The 27,410-nt window shown below is 42.9% G+C and overlaps 1 protein-coding gene across 5 annotated transcripts; it reads right to left on the bottom strand.

The window, feature by feature from the left end:
- On the bottom strand, positions 1-27,208 carry GSDME (gasdermin E). Of its 5 annotated transcripts, none has more exons than XM_037382934.1 (11): positions 26,870-27,208; positions 24,974-25,093; positions 22,349-22,767; positions 21,003-21,195; positions 12,301-12,472; positions 11,168-11,288; positions 6,543-6,716; positions 4,456-4,583; positions 4,153-4,339; positions 2,533-2,606; positions 1-1,728 (listed from the first exon to the last, which is right to left on the bottom strand). In XM_037382934.1, exons 3-11 carry the CDS (start codon positions 22,557-22,559, stop codon positions 1,498-1,500), a joined length of 1,491 nt encoding a protein of 496 aa, XP_037238831.1. In that variant the 5' UTR covers positions 22,560-22,767; positions 24,974-25,093; positions 26,870-27,208; the 3' UTR covers positions 1-1,497. The 5 variants fall into 5 exon arrangements, with proteins under 5 accessions (XP_037238831.1, XP_037238827.1, XP_037238830.1 ...); XM_037382930.1 differs by having other exon boundaries at positions 6,543-6,731; positions 26,870-27,206; XM_037382933.1 differs by having other exon boundaries at positions 6,543-6,731; positions 22,349-22,579; positions 26,870-27,206.
- Between the last annotated feature and the right edge of the window lie 202 nt (positions 27,209-27,410).

Here is a 27,410-nt window from a genome sequence, read left to right as displayed (position 1 = left end):
TGAGGTTATAAGTTACTCTATTGTTTTGACATAATATTTAACAGAAAGTTTTGATAAATCAGTCAGTCAGAGAGGCAACTTTTGAGTAGTGACTGGCAAAAGAAGCCCTCCCCTTTTACAAACACATAGTACCCTCAGAGTAACGCGCTCCCATCCTCCTAAAGGTCATTTCCACACACACCAGCGCAAGGTTCAGGCAACACCATCACTGAACAGATGAGACACTGAAACGCCAACAGCTCGGCGCACAAGGCTCATCCTGCGCTCTCAGGGTATGGAAAGGTATCACGACGCTTTTTAGCAAAGTCCACTTCCTCAGGGAAAGCTTAGCTGGCAGGAGTTTTTAAAAGACCTCCTGGATAATCTGCTCAAGACCATGTGGGAACAGAGCAGAAAAGTGAACCCAGGACTCACCCCCACTAGCTAAGCCGCTGGGCCTGGCTCCTGCCCTGGCACACGCAGCTGCTTGTTTGTCCATCAGCCATCTCACAGGCTCAGCGGCAAGCACCGGTACACCGCTCGCCTGGCACATCATCTTCCCAAGCCCGTGTTTACCTGTGCTGCATTTCCGTCCCATCCACATGATTACAAAAAAAAATTGAAGAAAAAAAGGCAAAATAGTTAAAAGCACAAAGTGCTTTATTAACACTTTGCTGTTAGTCAAAGAAACAAGCAAAACATCTCCACTTAAAATGTCACGGGTAAAACGACCGTTTTTGTGGAGTGCAGCAGAGACATTTCATGTGCACAGACCAAAAGGCATCGCCATACCTCAAAGAGAAACTTCAGAATGCAATTCAACATCTGAAAGTCACTAAGGTGAGTAAAAACTTTTTAGAAAACCGAAACGCTGTACAGAGGCATAAATTCCTAAGGCAGTCTTAGTTTTGGGGAAAAAAAAGCATTTTTTTATTTCCTGCAGTGTGCATCTTTACATCTGTAAAGCCAAACTACACTTAATAAATGAAAAACCTAATCAAGTACCTCTTTGAGTGCCCTCCATTCCACTTGCTCCAGAGTTGAATGCATTCTGCACATCAAGTCTTACACGAGCAAAACATTTACTGCATTGCAGAACTCTGGATTTCCACACCCTGCTTGTTTGCTTGCTTACAAAAAGCAGTTTGTACTTTGCAGCGTTCTCCCACGCATATTAATGCAAGCAATCAGGCTTCCACTGCCCTGCAGATGAGACAACTACCAAAGCAGCTATGTTCAATTTCTGCTCTAGGCTTTTATTTTTTAATTCCTGCCCTTTTATTTATGCATAATATACATACCTTAATGAAACTGCAGAGCAGCAGCACAGCTGATGGCAGGGCACAGTGCTCAAGCCAGGCATGCCGCATCCACCCTGACCTCTACAACCCCCAGCCGCACTGCCAGAAGCACTCTACCGCGGGGCTCTACGGCCAGCTCAAACACAGCCACGCTGCCCTGCAGAGCTACAGAAAAAAAGGACAGGCTAGAGCGGTAAGCGGTTACTCAGCCAAGCTCCTACACATTCCCACCTAAAGCATAAAATCCGTACAATGCAACATAAAGAACAAGTGGGAAGAATCTAGGTTCTTTCATAGTTACAGCTTTTACAGAAGACACTGTCATTTCCAAATTAATGCTTGACGAAGCAAACAGCCTTTGCACGACATCAAATCTTCCTCTGTCAGTGAGAGCAGCCACCAAAGGACTGCTCAGCGCCACAGTGCCATCGGCTGAAGCCAAGTTAGGCTGTATTTATGAGAGAGAGCAAAAGACAGAGACATTAAAAATGTTTCCCAAGCAGTGCTGTACCTGCCATTGTACCGCTCAGTTCTTTCTTACAGAACCACCAGAGAAGCCACTTAGAAGGCAATGGCGAAAGGCCATCCCACACCTCAACAAGCACGACACACTCATGCAGAACCAAAGCTCTATGGCACTCTTTAAGGAGAAACATCTCTCCTGTGTCCTCCCCTCAGTTCAACTTCTCTCCCTGCAGATCAGCCTGAACTCTCACTCTCTGAGCAAACAGTAGCACTCCCCTTGCCCCTATATATTTGAAGGTTTTTGCTATTATTTTTGTCAATGAGCTCAGAAAGCTTAAAAAAAGCCCCGCTCCATTCCTTCAGCAGTTTCCATTAGTGGCCTCGGAGATTCGGAACTTCAGAACTTGCCAAGGCCCGAGCACTGCTGCTATCAAAATGAGATTTCTGTTTCCCAAGGGCAGGTGATTCCTCTTACTGAAACTTTAAAATGGGCTAGCGAGGCTATTAGTAAATTAAAATTGGAGTTAAATTATGATTTTCTTTTGCTTATAGACCATTAAATCCCCCAAATACAGAAATGTTTCAGAAGTTAGGTATCCACCTGCAATAAATCACCTGCATCGTTTGACACTGTTGGACTCTGACCTTTCCTAAGCAACGCCTACGGCTGAAATCTGCACCAGAGCTTGACATCTCCTTTGCTGGGTGAGAAACACCGTCAGGCAGCGAACACAGTCATTACTGCTGCTGCGGCCCCCACGCTACACCGGCACATTTGATTACTCACCAAATAACACAACGCTGGAACAACCTGAAGATCGCAGCAGGCACGCAGCAGGACCAGAGTGTAATCAGACAGCTCTGTCAAGGAAACGTTAAAAGGGAAAGATTGCTTCCAGCGAACACCGCCCGAGGCTGGCTGCTGGAAACGGGGCTTTCTTCACGGTGAGCTCTGTCGTGGGGCCCTCCTGCTGAGCAGCGACAGGTGAGCTGCGTCTGCGAGGCCTAGCTGCAGGTACAGTAAGCACCTCCTGAAGGGGATGCTGGAGCCCAAAGCGATGCAATGCTGAGGACAGCTGTCACAACTGCTCTACTGGACATCTGGAAGAGGCTGACTCAACCCTTTCCTGCCCGCTTCCCAGAGTGCAGAATAAAATGGGATGGGTGAGGGGCACAAGCCCCACACTATCTCTGCCCTCGAGAAAAGGCAGCTGGTAGGAAAGGGGGTTTCCTCCCCATCGTTCTTGTCTCCTGCCTAAGTATCTCCCCAGTGTCTCACTCTGAGTCTGCAGCCTAGATGAATGATCCAGGCCTTGAATAAAACAAGAACCTCCGCAACTCAAAATCTGTAAGAGATGCTGACTTCAGCAAAAACGCGATTTGAGAGGAATGACATAGCTGCGAGGGCCTTGGGGACGGAAGACGGACTACACGATCCCTGTGGCGCCCTTCAACTCTGCAACTCGGCGGCTGTAATTCCTAACAGAAGCAAGAGACGTAAACCAGCTTTTGATTCTTGACCCAGCTACACTTATGCCTGGACATTAGCAACAGACATTATGTCCCAAGCCAGGTGATAATGCAATACACTCAATTAACTGTGCCCCGCTGTTAATAACATCTGACAAGTGTTACCACATCAGCAGGCTTCTGTTTTCTATTTGTTTGCTCTTTTCACAAATGAGTTAAGCTCTCCTACCTGGGTACTGTGCGTATATGGATGCACACTGACATTTTGCTGCACAGTGCCACGTCTAACTACCACCACACTGGACTTCCCTTCATTATCTTAATGTCAGGAAATTCTTTCTATGTAAGAAAGAGGAGAAAAAGACAGAAAAGCCTGTCTTGGACTTTGCAGGTAGCTTTTAATTAACACTGTGGTGCCAACTAGATTGTGAGGCTGGCATTTGTTTGACATTATGTTTAATCTCCTTTTTCAGCAGCTGCAAAAGACCCTCTAATTGCACTGTCTCTATGTTAAATTCATTTCTGCTAAATATAGTTTGCACCTGAACAATATCTGCTGTTACACACATACAGCACCTAATTTGTAATTCTTAGCATTTAGGTGGGAAGAACCCTGGTATGCAATAAGAACAGAAATTAAGCTTGCCAAACTGGAAATGCCCACACTCAGCAGAAAGCAGAGCTGCACAGTCTTGGGGGAATGTATATTTCACAAGGCAAATCTGTCAGTAATTGAGGGCTGAATTTAATTCACAGCCAGGAATACTAAGCATGGTATACCAAAGTCATAAAAAAGGAACAGAACAAATTACGTTCACTCAGCTCACCAACTGCTCAAAAAAGCCGTAAATGCTTTAACACAGACGGAGCTTCTAAAAGGAAAAAAACCAAACCAAACCAAACAAAAAAAGGGCTATTTTCTTCATTCACGACATACCAGAGATGGCACTGATGAGGAGGTGAGCAGCTGAGAAGAGCTCTTCATCCTGAGGGCGGTATTTCTGCAACAGCAGCTCACTCTGTAAACTGCACCCCAAGAGCTGCAAGAAGTCAACCAGGTCTCGTTGTTGTGAAGATTTTAACTCCTTCAGATCCGGCTTGTCCCCTGTGCAGATATCATCTAACTGGAAGCAAAACAGAAAGTAAAGCTTCTTGAAAAGAGAAAAGTTCAAGCAAAAGAGAATGCTAGCTCCGTTCTGAAATTACTTTTGGGAGGCAAGCAGAAGTTCCTTCATCTTACCACGTCCTCCAGGGCAGATATCATTTCTTCATGGAGCAGGAGTTCACAAAGCTTTTTATATAAAGCTCTTTGCTTGTCTTCCGGCAGCTTCACAAAGGGCTGGAACTGAGTCCTCAACCACGACAGATCTTTCCCAAGAAAGCAGTAGAAAGTAAAACAGTATTTCTACACAAATGCCAGTAAAAACAGTTAACATTTTTGCTATGTGCTCCATAAGCTCATTTATCATCACATCTTGACATTCTGGTTTCCATCAGCACAAGTTATAATGCAAGGCTGGAAGGCATCTGATCAGATTTCCCTAATGAGCCAATGAAGCTCAATCAATAAAAATTCTAAGAACAGCCACCAAGGATCAACATTCACTGTTCAATATTTTTAGTATTTTAGAAGTCGGTATTTTAATGTTAACTGAACGAACCATGCATTAGGTTTCTCACTTGAAAGTTCATCTTGAATGTTCATTTATAAGGCAGAATGAAGAGTTCTGCTTATAACTTTACTTCTTAATCTGTGGTTAATACGAATTACGAAGTCAATGGTAGGAGTCTACAGACAGAATTAAAAGTTCCTATTTGCAATCCTAAACTGTTGCTGGCCTCATATTTCATCAGGTGCATCAAAGAATTACAACCCTTCACCCCTGGCCTAATTATTATTACAAAGATCAAGGCAAAAATCTCTTTATTGAAATGCTGAATCCCTTACAATACATACAACGGAAGCACAAGGCAGTTCACTGCATTTCTTTCCCCACAATTTAACTATGACACTGAACCAAAATGTTTTGTGACACCAAATTAGCACTCTGCTAAAAGAAAGTAAGTTTTCAGTCAATAATGCCAACTGGAAGGTTGGAATGTGCTTTTCCACATTCCAAAAACATGGGCATGCAAACGTTCTTACCCTTGTTTAGAAGAAATTTCCCTCCATGTCACTCTGGTCAAGAAACACACTCTGTTTAAAGATGCCTAAAAATTGCTTCATTGTTAAAAAAAAATAAAAAAAATCGCAGCCACAAGCAGGTATTTTTGGTACCTGACACAATTATATGACTGCCTATAAAAATAACCAAAGAGGAAACCTACTTTAAATTGCTTTAGTAGGAACAACTTTTTAATTTTTTTTTTCCAAAAGACAGTTCAGGTTAATTAATTAAAAACACTCCCAAGTCATTTAAGCAAGAAAGGCACAAAGGTATGTCAAGCTAAAACATAACACAAAACAGTGGCATATCGTTCTTTCACAAATAAGTGTTTTATAACATTTGGAGACACCGTTATTCCTTTCAAACAAGTCTACGTTAGAGAATTACAGAATATTTTCAAGACAATGAGTATCTGTTTTGGTCACAGTGAAGTCTACTGAACAGCCATTACAAAAGGTGAAATTCAGAGATAATGAAAGTGATTGTTCATCATTAGAAACAGCTGTAAGAACTCTCCTAAGAACTGATTAAAACTAAGTGTGTTTGTTTTCCCTTTTTTCATTCCTCTGGGGACAATCCTACCCCTTTCTTCCTCACCCCTACAATAAACAAGTTGTGCCTGGCCCATTATAAGAAATTGCAAACTTCCATTTAAATCACATTTTGATTTCATCAGCCTTGGCTGATACTGAAGATTTCTATAAAGCTTCTCAGAAAATAATGAGGCTAAATGAAGGCGGGGGAGATATCTTTGTAATTTTTGAGACTTAAAATAAGCTTTAACTGAGAAGTTTTACTGCAAGCATTTTCCAAATAATGAAAAAATATTTTCAGTGACCGTTTCTGAATGAAAGCATACATCATCACTAATCTTACAGGGCTTATCTGGAATGTAACAGAACTGGCACAAACCCCGGATTTTGTAAGATCTCATTTATGACAAAGGGATTCAGGATGATCCTAGGGAACAGTCCACTGCATATACCTATTGCTGAAGTAAATTTTTCTCTTCTTTCCGTGCGATCCCCCAAGAGCTCCTGATAAGGGCTATTAAAATGAACTAACATAATTTCTTATGTACTTTTGTACCAGATTATTTCCTCCTACCATATTGCTTAACTCACTGTAATGTAATCATGTAAAGCATTTCTGGTAATACCTTGTTTCAATACACTTAAAGAAGCATCACTGGGAATGAGGGTTGTAGCTCCCGAGTATCTCTCATTATCAACAGCATCTGGCTGATGGAGAAATGAAGCATCTCTGAATAGTGCTGAACGGGGATAAGTTGAGCCTTCTGTGGTTTCTTTTTCAAAACCTCCTTGCTGTTCATCTAGCAGACAGAATTCTGTAATTAGAAATTACATTTTTAAAAATAATTGATAAAATACACAAGCAATTACTGAATGAGATGCTAGCTTATATCATCTAGTGTTCTCGCATGTGATTTCTCCACGTCTCGTATCTTCTAGATGGAGAGAATGGCAATGGTTGCTGCGTATGTGAATTACTGAGCATTACTGCAGCCCTGATGTTTGGTACAGTTGTGTACAGACAAAGGTCCCGTGGTGCAGCTACCAACTACAAAACGTGACACCAGCTCCTCTGAATTCAAGTAATGCAGACAGCAAATAACACGAATGCTTCTCACTGATACCTTAAACCTGAATCCTGCATATGAGAGATGCAGGTATGAATTCTTCAGTTTTCTAGCAATTAAGAGATGCGCTGTAAGGCGGGCTACAGATCCACTCGTGATGGGAGAGACACCCGAAAGCACCCCGAGATTCGTAAGAACTCTGAAAGTCCCTCACAGAGCTGCTTCTGGTCATGGCACTGACAGACTTCTCTTTCTCAGCCAAGCCACAGGTCCATCCCCGAGTACAGAGGAGGGGAAAACAGGGGGCTTTTCAGATGCTCTAAAGGACTTCACCCAGGCATGTTCACCAACAGAATCACTCTGCAATACTGTTTCTTTGCAATAACTTCATGGAGAAAATTAACACACCTTGGCTGGATTACACCTGCTACCTCATCTTGATGGTGAGCACTGGCCTACCTCGCCCAGACACTAATTTCTGTGGATTTCCTGCCACCGCAATGACCCCACCTTGATGAAGCTAAGGGACTCCTGGAACATACACAGGGAGTTAAGAAATCTGGAATATCAAGTTCTGCATTCATGCGTCCAATATTGTGCCCCAAAGATGCAGAATATAATCAAAGCCATATGCATATTTTTATTGTCTTATTAGCTCAATATAATAAAGTTAAAAATGCAAGATTTGTAACTGTACCCCTGGTACTCTGCAGCAGGTCTGAAGAGAAGGCAGGCAAGCTAGCAAGAGGAACTCGATTTTAAAGTAATACCTGACAGCAAAAGGAAAAAAAATAATATGTAACTAATCAAGCACAATGCTCCCTCGTACCAGGCACAAAACCTAAATATAACCTTCCTGCAGTTGTAAGAGTCTGTCTCACCAAATTAAGGACATTCAAAGCAGATGAGAAAGCACGGAGAGCACTCCATCAGCAGAAAAGCTTTTTCAAAGGGAGAGCAGACAAAGAAATCTCTGCCACTGAGAAAGACAAACGACAGAGACCTTTATGCCTGCATAACCCTTCACAGAGAAGAGCGAGCCAGAGATGAACAGAAAGCGATTAATACAAATTAAAGAACTTCCCAAAGCAACAAGACCCCAGACAGCAGCTAAGGCACCATCAGCCCAACGTGCTCATGCTGCTTTCGATGATAATAACAAGGTTTTCACATGAACCCTGAAGGAGGAAGACGGTGCTAAAACCTGCCTGCCCTCCTAAGGCAGAATGATGTTAATAAGGGAAGTCAACACACAGCATCACGTGAAAAGTTCAAGAACTACAGACCCTGCTGTTAAAGCCTGTAACAGGACTCGATTCAGAGGCAAATACAGGACACAAAGTTTTGTATTTATAGGACTGTTAATAAATTTTGTATCGCTTTTTTTTTTTTTAAGGAGTATTACAAAATTAGAGAATTACAAAATAAGTGAATGAAAGAATACACATTATACCGTGTTATTTTCTCTATTGAATTCTATTACATCCACTGATGACAAACCTCCAATAGTGCAATTAGATCTAGTTAGTTATTCAGAAACATTAACAAAAGTGGAAGAAAACCAGAGACTATCAAGGAAAACAATCAAAGTCAAAGAGATTCCTTTGCCTGGAGAAGGTGAAAAGATCAGGACTGTTTATTAAGAGGAAGCAAGTCACACATATATACAAAGCAAAGTAAATCAGTCGAGTGCTACTATACCTCCTGTTTTGTAAAGCAAAAACAGAGAGACCGTGCAGTGAAACTTTAGAGACACAAAGCTGCAGGTCCTTTAACAGGAACAGCTTTTACATGTAGTGGAAAATTAGCCTGTAGAAATCAAACAGAATGATTACAGGAAAACATTATGGTAAACTGATCGGAAAAGGACTAGACTTTTTTTTTTTTTCCTTATTTATTTATAAAAATGTTCAAGCGTGTCCAGTCACATTAGCCAGAACATGTTAAAGAAAGTTTATAAACCACTCTTCCTTACAGAACAACTCAAGCACTGTCAGTGGCAAAGAAAAAGAAACTAAAAACCCTTAAATGCACATTACGCTGTAATTACCTGTGAAGAGAATCCTATTATGTTACACCTGCTACTGATCACTTTCAGTCTCATGTGAAAGGACTATGTCTCTGGATTTAAATTCAAAGGCTATTTTTATTTCCATAAACAGACACTGATCACTGCTCAGACATTAAGAAGTTGAAGGTTAGGCTCCACCACACTTATTCTTACCGGTAAATCCCTAATTTTATTGTTAGTTCCTCCACCTTACCTTCTCAACAGCACTCAGACAAGGCATGATAGCACAAATTTAAAAAAAGAGGCAAGACACAGGTTGAGATAAAACATGGAACAAACTGTGCTTGTTATGAAGCTTAAAAAACATAACATTAAATATGAGAAAAAAAGAAAGTGGAAAAAGAAGGAGAAGTGAAATAAGAGCAGAGAAATACAGGTCATCAACAAGACCCATGTATTATCAGCCAGCAGGACATAGGAATTTCCATCTAGAAATCACTTAAGTAGGCTACCAGCTATATACCTGGGTAGTCAGACAGCCTTAACTGCACCTGATTACTCTGAATTACGGTTCTATCATGACCATGAAGTCAATGCCCTCTGCTATATCTCTGTGTTCAGTCTATGTCAGAGCAATTCCCCATTTCAGAATTTTTTTTACAGGTTACGTGATATTTACTTATATTCCTGAGCCTACAGACTTCCTTAATATCAGAAGTGAGTTGAAGGAGAACAGTGCAGAGTTTCTTTGCATTTCTTATCCAAATAAAGTGCATTCTGGATTCAAATCTCAACTGCACTTCAATTATTTCTCCAACATAACTCCTGTTTCTCTCCACATTGGTCCTTTTCAACTTGCAGCTCTATATAGTCCATCTGATTTCTTTCCTTCTTGCATAACATACCCTGAAACCTCCTTCAGGCCAGGGAGTTTAACTGAGGATAGACAAGAAAGAAAAACCCAAGAGATTCTGCAGAGCAGAGTTACTACTCCCCCCAAAGCCAATTTCAATATTTTTTTTAACTTGACACCTCAAAGTACTCAACCTGAAACAACTACAGCATGACCAGAAAACGTGACAAGGACATTTCTGCAACCATTCTGAGAACAAGCTATATATGAAAGTGTAAAAGGGACAGCAAAGTTTAAATTCCAGTCCTATACTTTATGAATAATTCTTTTCTTGGCGTAACTGTTGTCTAAACACTCCTGGTTGACCACTGATTTATATTCAGTTCGCTCTCCCTGCTAACAGGTGAAGGCAACAGCACCAGCTGAAGGCCAGCTAGCTAGAAGCAAAACTGCAGAAAAAGATCTGGACAACAAACTCAAGAGGATCAGCAGTGTACCCTTGCAGCTATTGAAGTTTGCTGCATATTGGGCTGTACTGACAGGTGGATCAATTAAAGTGATTTTTCAATTTGGGAGACTGCATTCACAGCGTCGCGTTCAGTTTTGGACTCCCCAGTCCAAGACAGACATTCTTATACTGGAGCAATCTAGCAAACAGCCACCAAGATTGCTGTGGGCTGGAGAACAACGTGTACAAGAAGAGGCTGTGAGGCTGCGTTTGTCCACCTGGAGAAAATATTGCTAAGGGAGAAACCTTACTGCCAAGTACTGCTACTCAATAGGACCATGCAGTGAAGACAAGAGCCAGCCTCTTCTGTATGATGATATAATGGATGACAAAAGGCAAGTATCACAAATTAAAGAAAGGGAAATTCTTATTAGGTATTGGGGGGAGGAGAGAGAAAGATCTCACCACAAAGGTGGTCAAACGTGAAGAGGCTGCCCAGAGGGGTGATGGAATCTCTGTCTCTGGAGATAATCACAACTTGAACAGGCAAGGACACGAGCAATCTGATCTAACTCTGAACTTAGATCAAACTTCAAAACCTGGCCCTGCCTTGAGCTGGAGCTTGAGCTAGACGACCTCCTTTGGTTCCCTAAAACCTAAGTTATTCTGAGTTTTATGATTTATTCAAACAAGTGAGGAAAAAAAATTACTAAATCAGAAAAGCAGTATTTCACAGCACAAATAACTATCAAGTGAATGGAGACCATACAACATCATCACCCTCACACAAAGAGAAATGCAAAACCCACTGCCCAACAGACAGCTCTGTCCGCAGTTAACTGTGTGCCACAGAAAATCAGCTTCATACTTACCAAACTGGCCGCTGCGCTTTATAAACAGTTCAATTACACCGTAGGCAATAGCGGTTGCAGGAGGAATTTCAAGGATCACACTGGAATCCTTTATCATACTTCCATTTTCACTCACTGAAACCTACAGGACAGATATATTCACAGTTTATCTCATTCCGCTACTGTGTAGCTTAAACAGAAAATTAAGGGGAAAAAATGCAGAGAAAGAACATGCTTTATTCTCCACGATTTCTAACTAAAGCACGTTACATCTGTCATCTACGAAAGGAACTCGATGAGCAGCGAGGTAGAAGCACAATGCCAGGGGCAGCTCTCCAAGTCTTAGCCACCCTGTCCTAGCACAAAGTTAAGCTCCAAGTGCAGCTTTTGCCACACATGGGACACTGTGCCACCACAGAAAGGGCACCCACGTCAGCAGCCTGTCAGGCCCCTCTTCTACCCTGACAGCCCTTCTGCCCAGCTGGAGATCGGTACCAGGAAGGTGGCATTTGCACGGAGGGTCGTCGAACTGCAACTCCCAGATTTCTGCTACTGGGGACACCCTGCACACGGAAATGATTCATCTGCAGCTTTAAAAAAACCATACCTTACAATGAATGAGCATATGTTTTGACTTCGGTAATTATTTCTGAATTCATAGGCAATTTTTCAGATGTCATCATAATGCAGTTAATCTCTACTCCCATGATTGAAAACAAATAGCTTCTCAATAAATACTAAAACTCAGTAGACACTGCAAACATTTTTGATGAATGATCACTTGGCTTTTGAAATAAATTTGCTTCAGCAGTGCTTTTTGCTCTTCAACTTTCACCGGTTTGTTACGTCTTTGTTTTATGCTCTGCTGCGTGCAGAAATCTACACAGAAACTGAATAACAATCTGACAGTATGAATGGAAACCACATTCCAGGCTTGCATTAAAAGATGGCATTTCTTGCCAGTGAGGCAACGGAAAAAACATTTTCCTTTTCTTCACAACTAAGCAGTGCAGTGAGTTCAACATGTTAAGGAAGGGAGTTAACATGTGAAGGATGCATGAAAAATAACTCTTAAGTCTATCTGGAGAAACCATAATTTCTTTTCTGATCATCTGCACATGTTCAATTCCTTGCAGAGTTTTAGTAACTTTTACCTTTACTATTTTTGTACTGCATCCCATCACACCACCAATTTTTTCTTCTGTCTGGGTATGTTCAGATATTGTACACTTCTGTGTTGTTATTATCTTTTCTCTCAAGATGCACAACACTTCACGTTTTCTTTCTATTACTTGTTGCAGTAAACTACTGTTTAGATTTATCGTTCTGAAAAAGACAAGACACCATTAACAACATAAATACCAGAATTGAGAAAAAGCATTTTCTTCATTGCTTGAAGCAGCTTTTATATAAAAATATCAATGGTTTCTGTATGAGCAGTCTCCTCAAAATTATTATGTCCTCTTTTGCTATTTGGTAGCAGTAAATATCTGTATTCCACAGGAAGTCTCAACACATGTAGTGAATTCTTGATTCCTTACTCTCAGCAAATGCAGCAGTTCTCTGGCTACTTTTTAGGCAAAAAAAAAGCAAGGGAGAATGAAAGCCAACTTTAAGCTTCGGTGCAATATGAAAAGAACCAGCCAGGCTCACGGACACCGGACTGAATGCTCTGCTACCATGAACTCACAGTGACATTATCACGGCCAGGGCAGGGGATGGTGGCTAACCATTCTCTTCAGAGTCTCACATTAAACAGTGTCGGAAAGTCAACAGCCACATCCTGCAGTCTCTATTCAAAATAATTATTTCAACTCGAAAGGTTACCAGGCAGTACAAAGGGCCTGTGCTCATGGTCCGTATTACGAACACCCTGCAGCCTAGCACACGACCGTACACATTACGTGCATGCACACACACGCTAAAAATACGTATGACAGCACAGTAAGAAGCTGGTTTGGCCTCTGAAGGCCCACATGCAGGCAAAGAAGCACCACTGCCAAATTCTGAATCACCAGAATTTCTCCTTGAGGGATAAACAGCACAGTAAGAGTGACGCCTCAGTGCCAACCCTCACAGTTTGCTCTTGACCTGTTCCAGTGTTCACTTAAACCCTGACCGGGCCGAGTGGGATCAGCACGGACCAAGTACTTCAAAGGGCTGGATGAGAAAACATAGAAAAGATGTCATGGAGTAGGAGACTGGAGAAGATTATAAAAAAAACAAACCCACCCACCACAAACTCCTGTGTTACTTACCAGTATAACCTCACAATTTACAATTCATGACCAGGGCTGTCACAGTAAAAAGAAAAATTAACTGTGGGAGGGACCTCAGATCTCTCGCCTCTGCCTCCAACTCCACAAGTCATCCCTACTTCACAACATAATTCAGCGTGTATTTAAATGCTGCTGGAAATATTTCTAAAGTTAGGTTCTTCTTCGAATGAGCAGAAGAAAGGAAGTGAACTCCCAGAAACAATACGAGAGAATTATTTTCTAAGAAAAGGTGATAAAATTCACCACCTTACCATCTGGGGTGTTAACAGACTTTCTGGTAACAGTTAAAGCAACTTTTTAACTTACATTATACTTTCGCAAAATACTTATTGAAGGTCCTCAGATGAGATGTTGTACTTTCTATGAACAGATAACTCTAGCAAGGCAGTTGGAAGATGAAAAGATTGCTATCCCTGGCTCAAGTTATTCAGTCTTTTCTCCTCCTTTTTACCATAAATGGCTATTCATGGAGCTAAATGGCAATTCCCCAAAAATGTGACAGAAAGACATGTCTGACTTCACTTTATTTAAATCAAGATATCTCCACTTTTAATTAAAAGTTTTAGATTTATTAGATTCTGGAGTTTTGGATTTATGCAGCCTGTGTAAGCCTGAAGTCAGCTTGGCTCTTTATTAAATTAAAAATATCCTGAGGCAATTTTTGTTCTTTGGAGAGTTACATGGTTATATGAAAGTTCAATCAGTTGGAATGAACTGTCTGAAAACCTTAAAGTTGATTGTTTAAACAAGGAAAAGAAAATACCTCTGAAGCAATGCAGCAGCCACTAGAAAAGCACCCCCAAACATTCCTGAGATTATTAATATAACCTTTTTTGATTTTGGTGCAAAGCCATGCTTTATGCTTGGAATGCAATGAATCTTTGGATTAAGAAAAAATGGAAGAAATGTCAAGCTATCACAAACACCGCTGCTCTTAGAAGTGTCTGCCAAATCAGAGCTATTACTTATCACAATAACAGACCATCAAGCCTATCACATCCCTCACAATAATTATTTATGATTCTGAAGAGGTGTGCTAAACATCTTGGAAATACTAACTGATGCACTAAGAACTTGCAGTTTTAACATTTGACCTAAGAAGCCACAGGGGAAGAAATACAACGAAGAAGCACAAAAGCAATCTGTCATTTGCTTTCATATGATTTATTTTTTGCCTGCTTTAGCGGATGACAAACTCGCTGGATATCCCCAGAAGTTAGAGCAGAAGAAACGAAACAATCAAAGGTAGAAAAGTACAGATTAGAGCTTCGCTGTTTCTGTAAGAGTGTTAACGTTAGAAGCATACAGAATATGATTTAACTCTATACAAACGAAAGACCAAGGTAATTCAAGAGACTTTTTTCTTCCATCTACTTCTACAGCATTCTGCCTGAGGTAGGCCTGGCTCAGATGCCCGCATGCTCCTGGCTTTGACGTTCAGATGCGGAACTAACAGCAGAGTTGCGGAGTGGAAGAGTCAGAAGACAAAGATAAACTTGCAAAGAGGCACAGTGAAGAAATGTCTGAGGCAGCGCTGGAGGCTACGCAGCAACCCTAACACCAAGGGGCACAGAGCTACCTGCTTCGGTCCCTGCGGCAGCACTCCTGCAGGCCCCGTGTCTCCGCACAGAGCTACACTGTGTGGCAGAGACATGGCTGCTGCCTTACCCCCAAGCTTCAAGTGCCTTTGGTGGGATGCGTTCGGCTGTAAAGCCAGCGGAAAAGCTCTTCTTTCCCCATTAAGTTTAGGGAGTACTGGATATTCCAAGCTTTAAAACACATACCCATACCAACAGCTACAAATACGCTTTCCTCTAGACTTCTGGCACTGAACTTTCTATACAAAACCCCTTAGACCCTAGGGTTGTGCGTGGGCACATCACAAGTTATCGCCGGAGCGCAGCTTGTGGAAGGCAAAATACCTTGCTCTTCTCAGTGACTCAAACAGGAGATAACGTGAAGTAAGCAAACACCCAGCTTATCTAAATTACCACTGAAAATAGTCATCAAGAGCAAAACGCAACAGGGTTAAAGTCTGACAATCAGAGTAGGTCTTAAAGTATTGCAAGGCAATGGCCGCTGAATCTATGAACGTATTTCTGCAAGAGCTGAACTCACTGGCTTGCATAAGGCTCTGAATATCACGAGCACATCTGAGTAACAAGAGATGGTTCAGTTAAATCCCCAGGAATACAGGCATGCAGGCACATGAATTGCATTGTGGTTTTTTATTTTACAGGTCACGTTTCAGAGCTTTTATTTCTGCTCTGCAACCACCACTCTTACCATCTCTTTCACCACCTATCGTACAGGTGCCTTCATCGATCTTCTGTGACCTGTACTACATCACCGTACTCCTTCCCACCTTGAGAAGCTGAGCCAAAATATTCAAAAGTTAAATAAATATATAAAAGTAATATAAATAAAAAATACAATGAGATGGTGGCTTGCTAAGTCCCATTATCAACACACAGAGTATGAGTCTGTATAAATAAAGATCATCTAAAAGATAAGGATTATAGGGTTTTGTTTGATTGTTCTGCTTAAATAACCTTCCTGAGGTCAATGATTTACTATGCTGGAAGCTCTATAGGTCAGCCATGAACAGAAAGGAATTTGAGTTCTGGTCTCACTCACTGCACATTTAAATGGATTAAACACTTCCACCCTCCCATAATGCAAAGGCTTCCTTCACTTCTATTCAACGTTTCTCTTCTTGCATGAGGAAAGCATTGGAGAACAGAGGCACAAAGCCAATCTGCTGCAGGCTAGAAGCAGGAAAGAAAGGAGCAAGGCAGAAACCAATGGAAGGCAAGAGGAAACAAACATCACCTGGCAATAGAGCCGGCTCTCACAGTTAAAGGAGAGAGCATGAACCTGCTCGAACCCCCACAGCTGAAACCGAGGGTCTTCAGATACAGAATTTCTGACTGGACTGTCCACAAAGGAGGGGGGCTAGGACCATTTTTGCATCAAATCCTGTCTATTCTCAGTAATCTACCCCCAAAAATCCTCAAAGCAAGGTGCCTGCCAATTTACTACGAATACCAAAGAGAATGGTTACTGCTGTGAGTACTCTCCACCCTCACACTGAAGTCAGCGCTGTTGCTTGCCTGCACAAATTTTCACTAGTCCAGACTACTCATGAGTGAAAAATCTTTTCAGTCCTGCACTGGGCAACGTCACCTCAACACACCTCCTCTCCAAGCTCTAGAGACATGGGTGGCCCATTCTCACCGCTTTGCCCAAATACAACTGCTTCCACAACATCCACATGACTGACTTCCAAACCTCTCTCACTGCTCAGCCAGAATTCCTCAGCTTGTTCAGTCTTTTCCACTTACAATGCTGATGCCTTCCATACACATGCTGCTTGCTGCCCAGTGACAGGCTTCACCCAGCTTTGTTCCTTCTCTAACAGAGACCTCTAGATGAATGCCATGGAGTAAAACCCACCAGACCTCACTCTGCCAATTTCCACCAAGCACAGATGCGTAGTATTTCTTTCATCTATCCATTTCAAACGTAACCTCTCTGACCTGCTTCCTGCAGTCACACTGGAACACGGTATCTGCTATAGTCACGTTATTGACAGCATTTCACAATTCTCCCTACAGAATAACCTGACAATTACTTCACAGAACATCTTCTCTAAGAATACCAGAGATTTTCGAGAGTGCAAGTGAGACAGTTCCTCTGTTTTCTATTCAGCATCCTCCTTATTTTTTAAGTCACAGACACAGACAACTGATTCTATTCAACCCTGTCTCACAAGATACTGTGACTTCCTATTATCCATGTAGCACCTTGGTAGAAAACTGAATGGTTTTCTCACATGCATGAACGCTCAAGGAGTTTTAAAGAATAATTAATAAGATGGGCTGAATTTCCACTGTACTCAGGTTAGGAATAGGCACCTATTTTTGTCTCAGTGCAGACAACAGTTGAATCAATGAAAGTACATACTAAAGTGCAAAATGCAATAGTGTAAAAATCTCTTTCAATCATGCCAGAGCATACCACTAATAACACTTACCCTGTTTTTCTAATATGCTAATCAGAATTAGGAACGATGGAATTGGAACAGGCAAACTTTTCTGCAACTGATGGGAACTGACTGACAGCTGCCACTTGGTCCTATTTCTTTCTCTCTGCTGTCACAATCCTCTCAGAGCTTCTATTTCAATCACCTGACAAAACCTAGTGAAATGGTAAAAAAAAAACAGGCAAATTTGTCAATCCATGAGAACTACAGAGATTATAACCTCCTCATAATCCTTTTCACTGAAGGGGAGAATACAGAACGGTTGAGTTGGAAGGTCATCCAGCCCAACCCCTGGCTCAAGCAGGGCCACCTAGAGCAGGCTGCCTAGGCTCACGTCTCCAAGGAGGGAGACTTCACACCCTCCCTGGACAATCTGTGCCAGTTCTCGGTCACCCTCACAGTGAAAAACTGTTTCCTTACGTTCAGACAGAGCCTCCTGCTTTTCAGTTTGTGTCTGCTGCCTACTGTTCTGTCGCTGGGCACCACTGGAAAGAGCCTGGCTGTGTCCTCTTTGCATCCGTCCTTCAGGTATGTATATACATTAGTAAGATCCCTGCCGAGCCTTCTCTTCTCCAGGCTGAGCAGTCCTCTCTCTCACCTTCTCCTCAGATGTGAGGTGCTCCAGTTGCTTCATCATCATTGTGGCCCTTCACTGGACCCTCTCCAGTATGTCCATCTCTCCCTTGTACTAGGGAGCCCAGAACTGGACACACTACTCCAGCTGTGTCCTCACCAGTGCTGAGCAGGAGGGAAGGATCGCCTCCCCCAACCTTGCCATACCAACAGAGGGTGTGTTCACCGACGCCATCACCCAGATGACTAATGAAGATATTAAACAGGACTGACCCAGAACTGTCCCCTGGGGTACATTGTTAGTCACTGGCCTGCGCACAGATTTTGCACCACTGATCAATATGCTCTGGGCCCAGCCATTCAGCCAGTTTTCAATCCACCTCGCTGTCTGCTTGTCCAGCCCATACTTCAGCAGCTTCTCTATGAAGATCTTATGGCAGGCAGTATTGAAAGCCTTAAAATAGAAGACGGAACATACTCTTAAATCCATAGGTTAAAGGCACGGGACTGACCTGAAATCAGTATGTTGCCATACTCTGTTAACAAGCACAACGTAATACGAAAAGCAAGAAAAATGTTAAAAAAAAAAAACCGCAGAGTTTATATAACTAAAAGTACCATTTACTTCCTTTTTATACTGTATATTATGTTAGTGTGTTCTGCATTTGCAATGTCATTGTTCCTGCAAGTCAGGAAGGATCTCATCCTGCATCCTTTAGCTGTCAACCCTCTTCAGAAAAGGAGAGCCAATCTGGCACCTGGAATCTAATTAAAAGATCAGTAGGATTCTCCTTCAGCAAGTTCACATAAGAAGTGACAGGAAACTGATTTGCTGCCACTCAGCACTTCCAGCTTGCTGAACCCTGAAGACTCACATGACTTAAGTTTAAAAGGCGTATCAGCTTTGACTTTTTTTCCCCCCAGTTCTCTGCTGTTTATCTGCAACTTTGACTTAAAGAGCCTAATACAAGAACTTTTTAAAATGCAGCTTCATTAGGCTATGTATGTAGAAATGATAAATGAAACAGTAATTCATCAAACAAGTACAAGCAACGTATGTCATCAGATGACATCAAGAACATTTAGCTGACTCTCATCTCACAAGGACTGAGAGCTAAACATCCTCTTAGTACCAAAATGGTTTGCATCCAAAAATCACTAACTTGTAGGCACCGGCACTCCTGAACACTGAGTTCCTGAATTCCACACCATGCTCCATGAATAAGATAAAAACTAGAAGCCCGGACACAATGCATCATAAATCATAGAATATTTACGAATGAGTAACTGGAATTCCATTTGTAAGGCATTGCCACAACTTCCAGTGAGACTCAGCATTATGCTGAAGAAAAAATAAAAAGAATATTCTGCTATCCTTATCATTTTCAGTGACCTGGCAGAAGCCAGACTGACTGGATATCAATTATACGCTTCGCATCGTAAGCCTTAATAAGCTATGAGCATCTTTTCTATGAACTAAGAACTAGCTCCTTGTATAGGACAGCACACATGTTAACCTCACCGACAGTTACATTCAGATTGGTGTAGAGCTACTGATTTTCCACACTCAAAAAGAAGATAATATACTCGAAAATATTTGGTTACATCCAGGATTATAATACCAATATGTGCTGAAGTAAATCAGGGAGGATTATTTCTTTGAACAGAGTAAGTAACATACTGCAAAAAACTAAGTAAAAGCTTACTGATCTAAACAGAAGTCACTCTGATTTGTTTCTCTGTAGGACTCATTTATTTAGCGTTAGAGACAAGACTCTAAATCTTGACTGATACTATTTTTCTGATACTATATGCATACTAATTTTACAGGCCTTGTACACACATTCAGCCCAGTATTTTCTGCTTTTAATAAGGCATTTAGTGCAAAGAGAGAAAGGTGCCTTAGAATAGAAACTCAGAGTAAGTTTGTTGACTTGTGAATGCTCACAGTATGAACAGCAGCCGTTTGTTCCTGTGAAAATGAAGAATTGATTTTTTCTAAATCATCAGTGTATCTGAAGCAAGTTTACACTGCGTCTGAGAACTTTTGCACCAGAACAAAACGTATCATCTTGTGCTGATTTTGGTTGTGGTGCTTAGTTGCTGGCTGGGGTTAAACCACAACACATCTTTATCTTCAGAGCATCAGCAAAGGCTATTAAAATGCATTACACCACCTGCTATAGAACTAGGGTACAATGGTGGCACCAATTAATCACCCTCACCTCCCATGAGTCAGGACCTGCAATACAGAGCGGACCCCTTGCTTGTCAGCTAGTTGCCAAGTAGGCTTTGGTCCATGACCGTCCTATTGCAAAGGTTATATAAATCTGGTATCAGAGCAGGACAGGAAGTGTTGCATATCTTGTAAAATTAAGATTATAGTTCCCCTCAACTATTACAATGTATGAACAGTGAGCAACAGATCTAGAAACTATATTTTGTTCAACTAGTAGAACATGCATTGAACATGCTTGCTCACCTCTGCTATTCCTTCAACTTCGAATAATCCAATTTTCTAGCAGTCACACACATGCAAAAAATTACAAAGCCTGCTTACAAGAACATTAGTAGTTCTGAATTCAGTTTCCATAGCATCTGCCCCAGCAACATAGAAAAAATAATCCTTTTTTTTCCCCCCCGGATTATTACCTCAGCACAGCCCCCCAAAGAAGGGAGGATTTGGCTCATTCCACGTGGCAATTCATGCAAATACATAAGGTGAAATCACAGAGATATGTTTTTAAAACAAAAGGGGAAAGGCTGACATCAAGCTTTCAAAATCTGGAAATTTTCATGTTTGTACATGTGATTTATCACCAGAAAATGAGAGCTTACAATAAAAATAATTCTCAAACTACGGCAATACTACAGAATCAATTGTTCAGTGATCACAGCTGGCCCAAGTCTTTTCAGCTCAGTAATCTTTCCCGGCCATGTGGCCACAATAAAAACAAACCTGTCCTTGACATCTTTCATGAGCTGCTGCAAGTCGATCTCCTGCTTCCTCAGGTTTCCAAATGAGGACTGGTTTTCCACGTAGCCCTTCCCTCCAGCTCCCAGGCTGATTTTTCCAAATGAAGTTTCAATACTTCCTTGAACAAAATCTTCAAACTTCCCCATGTATTTTGCAAAGTCAGACTCCACAATTACTAGGAAAGTAATAACAGTAATTACTAGCTGTGAAGAGAAGTGCTGAAACAGTCCTGAAGTGACTGGAAAAACAGAAGCTTACAGAAAATATGGCAAGTTAGTGAAGGCAAGAATGGTATCAAGCAGATAAATAATGAAATTTACAGCTCTGCAACTCTTACTTCTGCTTCATTCATATTTTCATCATCTTTGCTCCGCCATCTTTTATATTTTGTCATTTTAGGAAAATATAATGTGATTGAAATGCTGAGCTCAGATGCTATAGAAGATTTATACAGAATGACTGAAACTTATTTCAGCTACAACAAAAAACTACAAAGCCGACCCACTTGTACAACAGGATTCAGACTACCTCGTTATAGGGCTGTCCCAAAGCTCACTGGAAACCAACAGAAGCACCTGACTGGCTTAAAACTCTCAATCTTGTACACCCATAAACCAAAGAACTGAATCAGAATCAGCTAATCTTCCAAGCCAGCTACAATTAACATCTAAACCTAGGGACTCATCTATTTTCCTGTATGGAACTGTAACATGCCCAGAAATATGGGATTCCAGATCGTCAATCCTAAAACCTGGTTAGGACCGTCACATCTGGATGAATAAAGAAGTACAAGGGTCAACCATTTTTAACAGTCTGTGCAAGAAGAATGGAAGCAGTGGTAAAAGTCGCTTGGCCTTGCCTGTGCAAGCATCCCCTGGGCTACCATCACCAACAAGACACTGTTTATCCAGTCCTTTTTTTCCCTGGAGCACAGTATAGTTTCACGCTACCGGCACATACTGGAATCCCCCAAAAATGTTCTAGGGAAGCTCCTGTGGCTGCACACTGCACTGTTATTAAATAGTAGAACTGCATGGCTTGACAACCTTCAGCACTCAATTTCAGTAGTCCATCTAGGCAAAACCTTTTTTTTTTTTTTTTAAACAAACATTTATATTGTTTGGTTAAGCAAATAAAATGATTTATGGGTTTCAGTTAAACAAATAAAAGTGAGAAAAGATCCAGTCATCTCATTTCCATGGTTGGAGAATACTTCAGAGCACTCCTCTGAAAGCAGCCCTCTAGTAAAACAATTGAAAATAATAATAAAGATTAGGTTTTGCATTCTTTTTATCTGCGATAATAGTGCTGCCCAAGTATGGCTTTACCTGGTTTTATTGGTTTGTCTTCAGTAAGCACATCACTCAGGGTGACTGTCAAGAAATGATACTTGGGCTTCTGCCAGCACCAGAATTTCTTCCTCTTCGTAACTAAGCTCAGAAGCTGCAGCTTGTCTGAGGCATTCAAGTGGGAGACAGGGATCAAGTCACCTCCACTGTCAATTTCTCTCACAAAATTCTTTGTTGCTTTTGCAAACATCTTGGGTAATCAATTAAAGCCTGAAAGAGTACACCTGTTTTTCAACGACAGTTGGAAAGTATAAATATTCATATTTTTACTTTAAGAAGTTCTTCATAGTATTGGTATTAATGCAGGAACAGCTAGTGTTTTCACCCTGTCTTCTCCACTCTGGGCTGGGAATCATGATGGTTCAAACCACTTATCCCGAAGTAAGAAGATTTTCACACTAACAGATGAAAGAAATTTAGTTAAAATTTTAAATAAGCAACAGTGAACGATGCAATACAACACGATACGCAAGGCTTAAACATTACAACAATAACGCATGGAAGTTATGATCATGCAGATAACAAAGAAAGAAAAAAAATCTAATCTATAGCGGCAAAGTTCTTCCAAGGAACACGCACAGGTCATTAATCTGTTAGGGAGAAAAAAGATCATACGGTTTACCTGAAATTCTTAGAAAAAGCATCTACTAATGAGCACCCTGCAGACACTCGCTGGGATAAGAAAAGCACTAGTGCAACAGCACAGGATTTCTGCCCCACAGAATCCTCCTTCTACTACCTAACATAAAATTATCTTATTCCATGTAAGGTAATTAGGTATTCACACAAATTATCTTGATCTTTTTAATAGTGAGAAAACACATACAGGGATAATAAAAAATATTCTATAAAACGCAACAAGTATTTGTGCTGGCATCTTTCTCACTAAGTTTTGTTTCTGAACTACGCCCCTGGAAAATCCCAATTAATGGTTTTCCTTCTGAACCTTTTTACCTCTTACATTTTCCCATTTCCTACTTTCCATTAGCTAATTTGAACAGAAGTTATTTGCAACTCTTATTGGTATCTGCTAAACAGCTACATACAGTATCTTAATCTAGCTTTTAAATGTTTTAAATTTAAAAAATTGGCATCTCTTACAAGGTTTTCTTTATCCCAAGCAATCCATTTTGCTGTATTTACAAGGAACTTTTTCATTAAGGGAAACTGGCTAAACGCAGGAGAAACGGTAAAAGCGACCATTCACAAGTACTAAATACACAATTCTAATGAACTAATTACTGGTCTTTTTAAAACATCTAATAATTTTTAGTTTTTCAACTCTGTGTTATTTAATTCTGGAAATATTAGATCAAGTAATTTTTTTTTAAGTTGGCAGCATTCCTTTGAATACCCTAGCTGACACCAACTGGAAAGTTCAACTAAGATCGTAAGATGTCTTAGCTAGGTACCCACATGTTCACGATTAATTACTTGTCTTGCTGCGCAGAGATGGTAGATTTGTCATGTACAAATACAGGTCAAAATAAGTTACAACAGACTTCAGACAAAAATTGATATTGCAGTGGGTACTCAGGATTATTGAGAGAAAACGGAAAACTGAGGGAAGGTATTAGTGGTTAGACCACAGGCCCCAAGTTTTAGTATCAGCTAGAGGGGCAGAGAAACAAAAAAGCCCTTTTGCAGATGGGAGCTTAACTTTCCACTAGCTTTTTTTCAAATCCCATTTCAGAAAATATTTCACAAACTATTCACCAATTCATGTCGAGGTATCTACCTCCTCATGGAACCCCTATGGCCTACTCTTAGCTCTCCATGTAAGCAAGCAAAGAGTGTTTCTCAACAATGCATGCATGAAAAGGATTTGAACAATGTCAAAGTCACATAACATTCTACTGAAGAGTCTTCTGGGACTTTCACTGTAATTGTGGCTGCAACAAACCTGTAGCACAGCCCCAGCCATATGCACTGGGAGAATTTCCACTGACTTTCTTGTTCTCTGAACTGTTCCCTAAACTCTGAATTGAGATTGATTTTCTGAATTCTTAAATTTCTCCTGGTTTTAATTTTCCTGTTTTTAATCTCAGTGAGAACGCTTTAACAGAATAAGCAATGGAGCACCACTGCAGCAGAAAAAAAACAACGCACCAAACAAACCAACCCCCAACAGCCAAAAAAACCCAAGTTTTCTTTTTCCCTGGGACTTCTTTTGTATGACACTATTTCACAACCAACCAGATCACTCATTTGTAGTTGAGGAGACCATCAAGAAAATTCTCACTGCCTGCATTAGCTGCTCTTCCCCAGCATTACTGTGCCTCAAACATTTCTGTGCTTTACACAACTGTTCGCTCATTCTGATCCCATTCCTCCATAACCAACTCACGTGGGCACAGTTTCTGAAAAGAAAAAGGCTCACCAATTTCTGAGGAGTTTCTGACAAGACAAATTGCAAAAAACAGTTCCTATGATCTGGCATTGTTACACATTCACTAAATCTCATCAGAAGAACCATTAACACTATTCTATAAAACTCGCAATTCACAGTGGTTTGTTTTCACTCCCAGTCACCATGCTTCTGACTAGCAAAAAGGACATCCAGGGAAGACCACGGAGTGCTTCATGAGGGCTGCTGAGACTCACCAGGCAGGAGAGAGAGAGATGGGACTGTCTTCAGCCTCAGGATGACGACGTCACTATCTCCCACACTTTGCTGTGCTGGGAAAGTCTTTGCAGGGAGCATATTTGCTGGTGCAGCTGTACCTGCAAAGCAAGAATATTCTATCCAAATCCCTGTTTATGGCTCTTTGGATATTGTGCCTTTAACACAACTTCCAAAACGCACCCGAATGTCTTGCTTCAGTCGCTCACAAAACATCGGCAGAGAGCGAGCGATTAAATATGCCCTTAATCAACATGAAGGAGTTGAGTTAATGCAGCTAGCAGGACTGACAGCATCCTGACTGAACGGACACGGCGCGCTTATGGGCACAGCATTAAGGAAACTCTGCCTTTGGAGTTTCTTCCTCTGGAATGTCAGAACTGTGCTTGGTTTGGTAGATAAAAGGGAAGGTATCAAAGCTGGTACAAGCCTGTCAAGAGCAAATTCACTTCCGCAGATTGACAGCTAGGTGTGAAAGCAGAAAAGGAAGGAGGAGTACCTTGCCTGCCTACCGAAGAATTTAAAATTAGCCTGAACGTGGGCTATAGGAGGATTATTCAAAGAAGCTGATGAGATCAAGCGAAGATATTTACAGCGACTTCATTATTTACTTAAAGAAAACCAAATCTTACCCTGCTGCTTTCCCTTATCACATCTCCCTAACTCAATACAACGGGACATTAAATCCAAAGCAACATTTTATGAATAATCAGCATTTACCTTTGTCAGCACAAAAGCAAGTCCTCAACAGCTGCCTGATATTTCTTACATTCTGTACACACGTACACTGACCTTTACAAAAAATACAAAAAAGCTTTCTTTTCCGTTTAACATAAGATTACCCAGGCTGTAGCTGGAAAAAGTACAAAGGGAATTTGGGAAGACTGTGACAACTGGATTGCCAAATGTCAGGGCATCCCTCGCCAATCCAAGTTGTAAGGAAACACAACCCCTGAAGGCCGAAGGTGGCCGCGGCGTCAGAAGGGCTGTTAGACCTTAACTGCCCTGCAGCAGCGGCAACCGCCTTTGAATCCTAATTAAGATGGGGTTTACGCCAAAAGGCAACTGAAGTGTGGCAGTGGTGACAAGCAGGACGTGTGTTTTCTTATGAAACCTTATAGTTATTTCACCCGTTTCCTAAAGAATTTAAGAACAGCCATAAAAGCTACTAGGCAAAGCCTAGCGGGGATGTTGACACAGCAAATTTCAGTCCCGGAACACGTGTGATCCCCAAAACCACATCCAGTAAGGTTCAGCCCTGGATGCAGCCCTCTACCGCGCCTTGAGGGCTTTACAGCACGTGCCTTCGAGGACGCGCGAAGCCACAGCGGCTCAAGGCACCCAACAGGGCCATGGCGCCCTGAGCAGGGCTCCTTACGTGGGGCGGGGGTGCGGGGGCCTGCGGCAGGAGCCTCGGGAAGGGGCCCGGCCCTCCCAGTCCCCGGTGAGCAACCCCCGGCCGAGGCGGCTCAGGCAGCGCCCGAGCGCGGGGACCCCCTCACACAGCCCTGCGGCCCCGCCGCCGCGCTCCAACGCCCCTCGAAACCAGCTCGCCTCGGCTGCCGCCCCTCGGCCCTGTCGGTCCCCCGCGAAGCCGGGGGCGCGCACAGGCGGGCAGGGAAGCAACGCGGAGCTCCGGCCGTCAGCGACGCGGCTGCAGCGGCCGCTCCTGAGCGTGTGGCCGGGCCGGGCCGGGCGGCGAGCGGCCCCTGACGCGCCGAGGCCCCGCGGCGCCTGCCCCGCCAGCCGGCGGGACGCGTGGGGCTCAGCCCGCCGAGAAGGGAGGAGCGGCGGCGGCGGCCGGGCCCCTCAGCGGGCGCTGGGGAGGCGGCCGGGGCCGGCTCCCGCGGCCTCTCCGGGCCGGCCTCCCTACTCACGGCTTTCCCGGCGATGGCCGCCGCCCGGCCCCGAGGATGCGGTGCGGTGCGGTGCGGTGCGCTCCGCCCGTGGGGCGTGCGGGGCCGCGCCCCGAGGCGAGGTGCCGAGGGCGAGGCTGTGCGAGTGGCGGGGGCGAAGACCCCCGGCGCAGAGGGGGTGTCGTGCGAGGGCGCGGCGAGGGGCGAGGCGGGAGGCGCGCAGGCCCCGCCCGGGTGCTTGGGCCGGGCGGGGAGGGCGCGGTGGCGGCGCCCCGGGTCGCCGGTCGAGGCGCTGCCGCCATGTTGCCGCGCGGGGCCGGCGCCCCGGCACATGCCGGCTGGGGGGGGCCGCGCCGCCCGGGTCCGCCTGCCGAGCCCCGGGGCGGTTCGTGCTTCCCGCGCCGCCCCGCCCGCCTGCGCCCGGCCTGGGCCGCCTGTGAGGGGGTGCGGGCGGGAAGGGCCGGCCTGGCCCTTGGCCCTGCGGTGGGCCGCGGCGGCGGTGCCCGGCGGGGGGCCCCGTGGAGGGCTGCCCAGTGCCCGGCGAGCCGGACGGCCCCATTGC

Source organism: Falco rusticolus, chromosome 4, assembly GCF_015220075.1.
Source record: "Falco rusticolus isolate bFalRus1 chromosome 4, bFalRus1.pri, whole genome shotgun sequence".
NCBI classification, from domain to species: Eukaryota; Metazoa; Chordata; class Aves; order Falconiformes; family Falconidae; genus Falco; species Falco rusticolus.
This window is presented reverse-complemented; position numbering and strand designations above follow the sequence as displayed.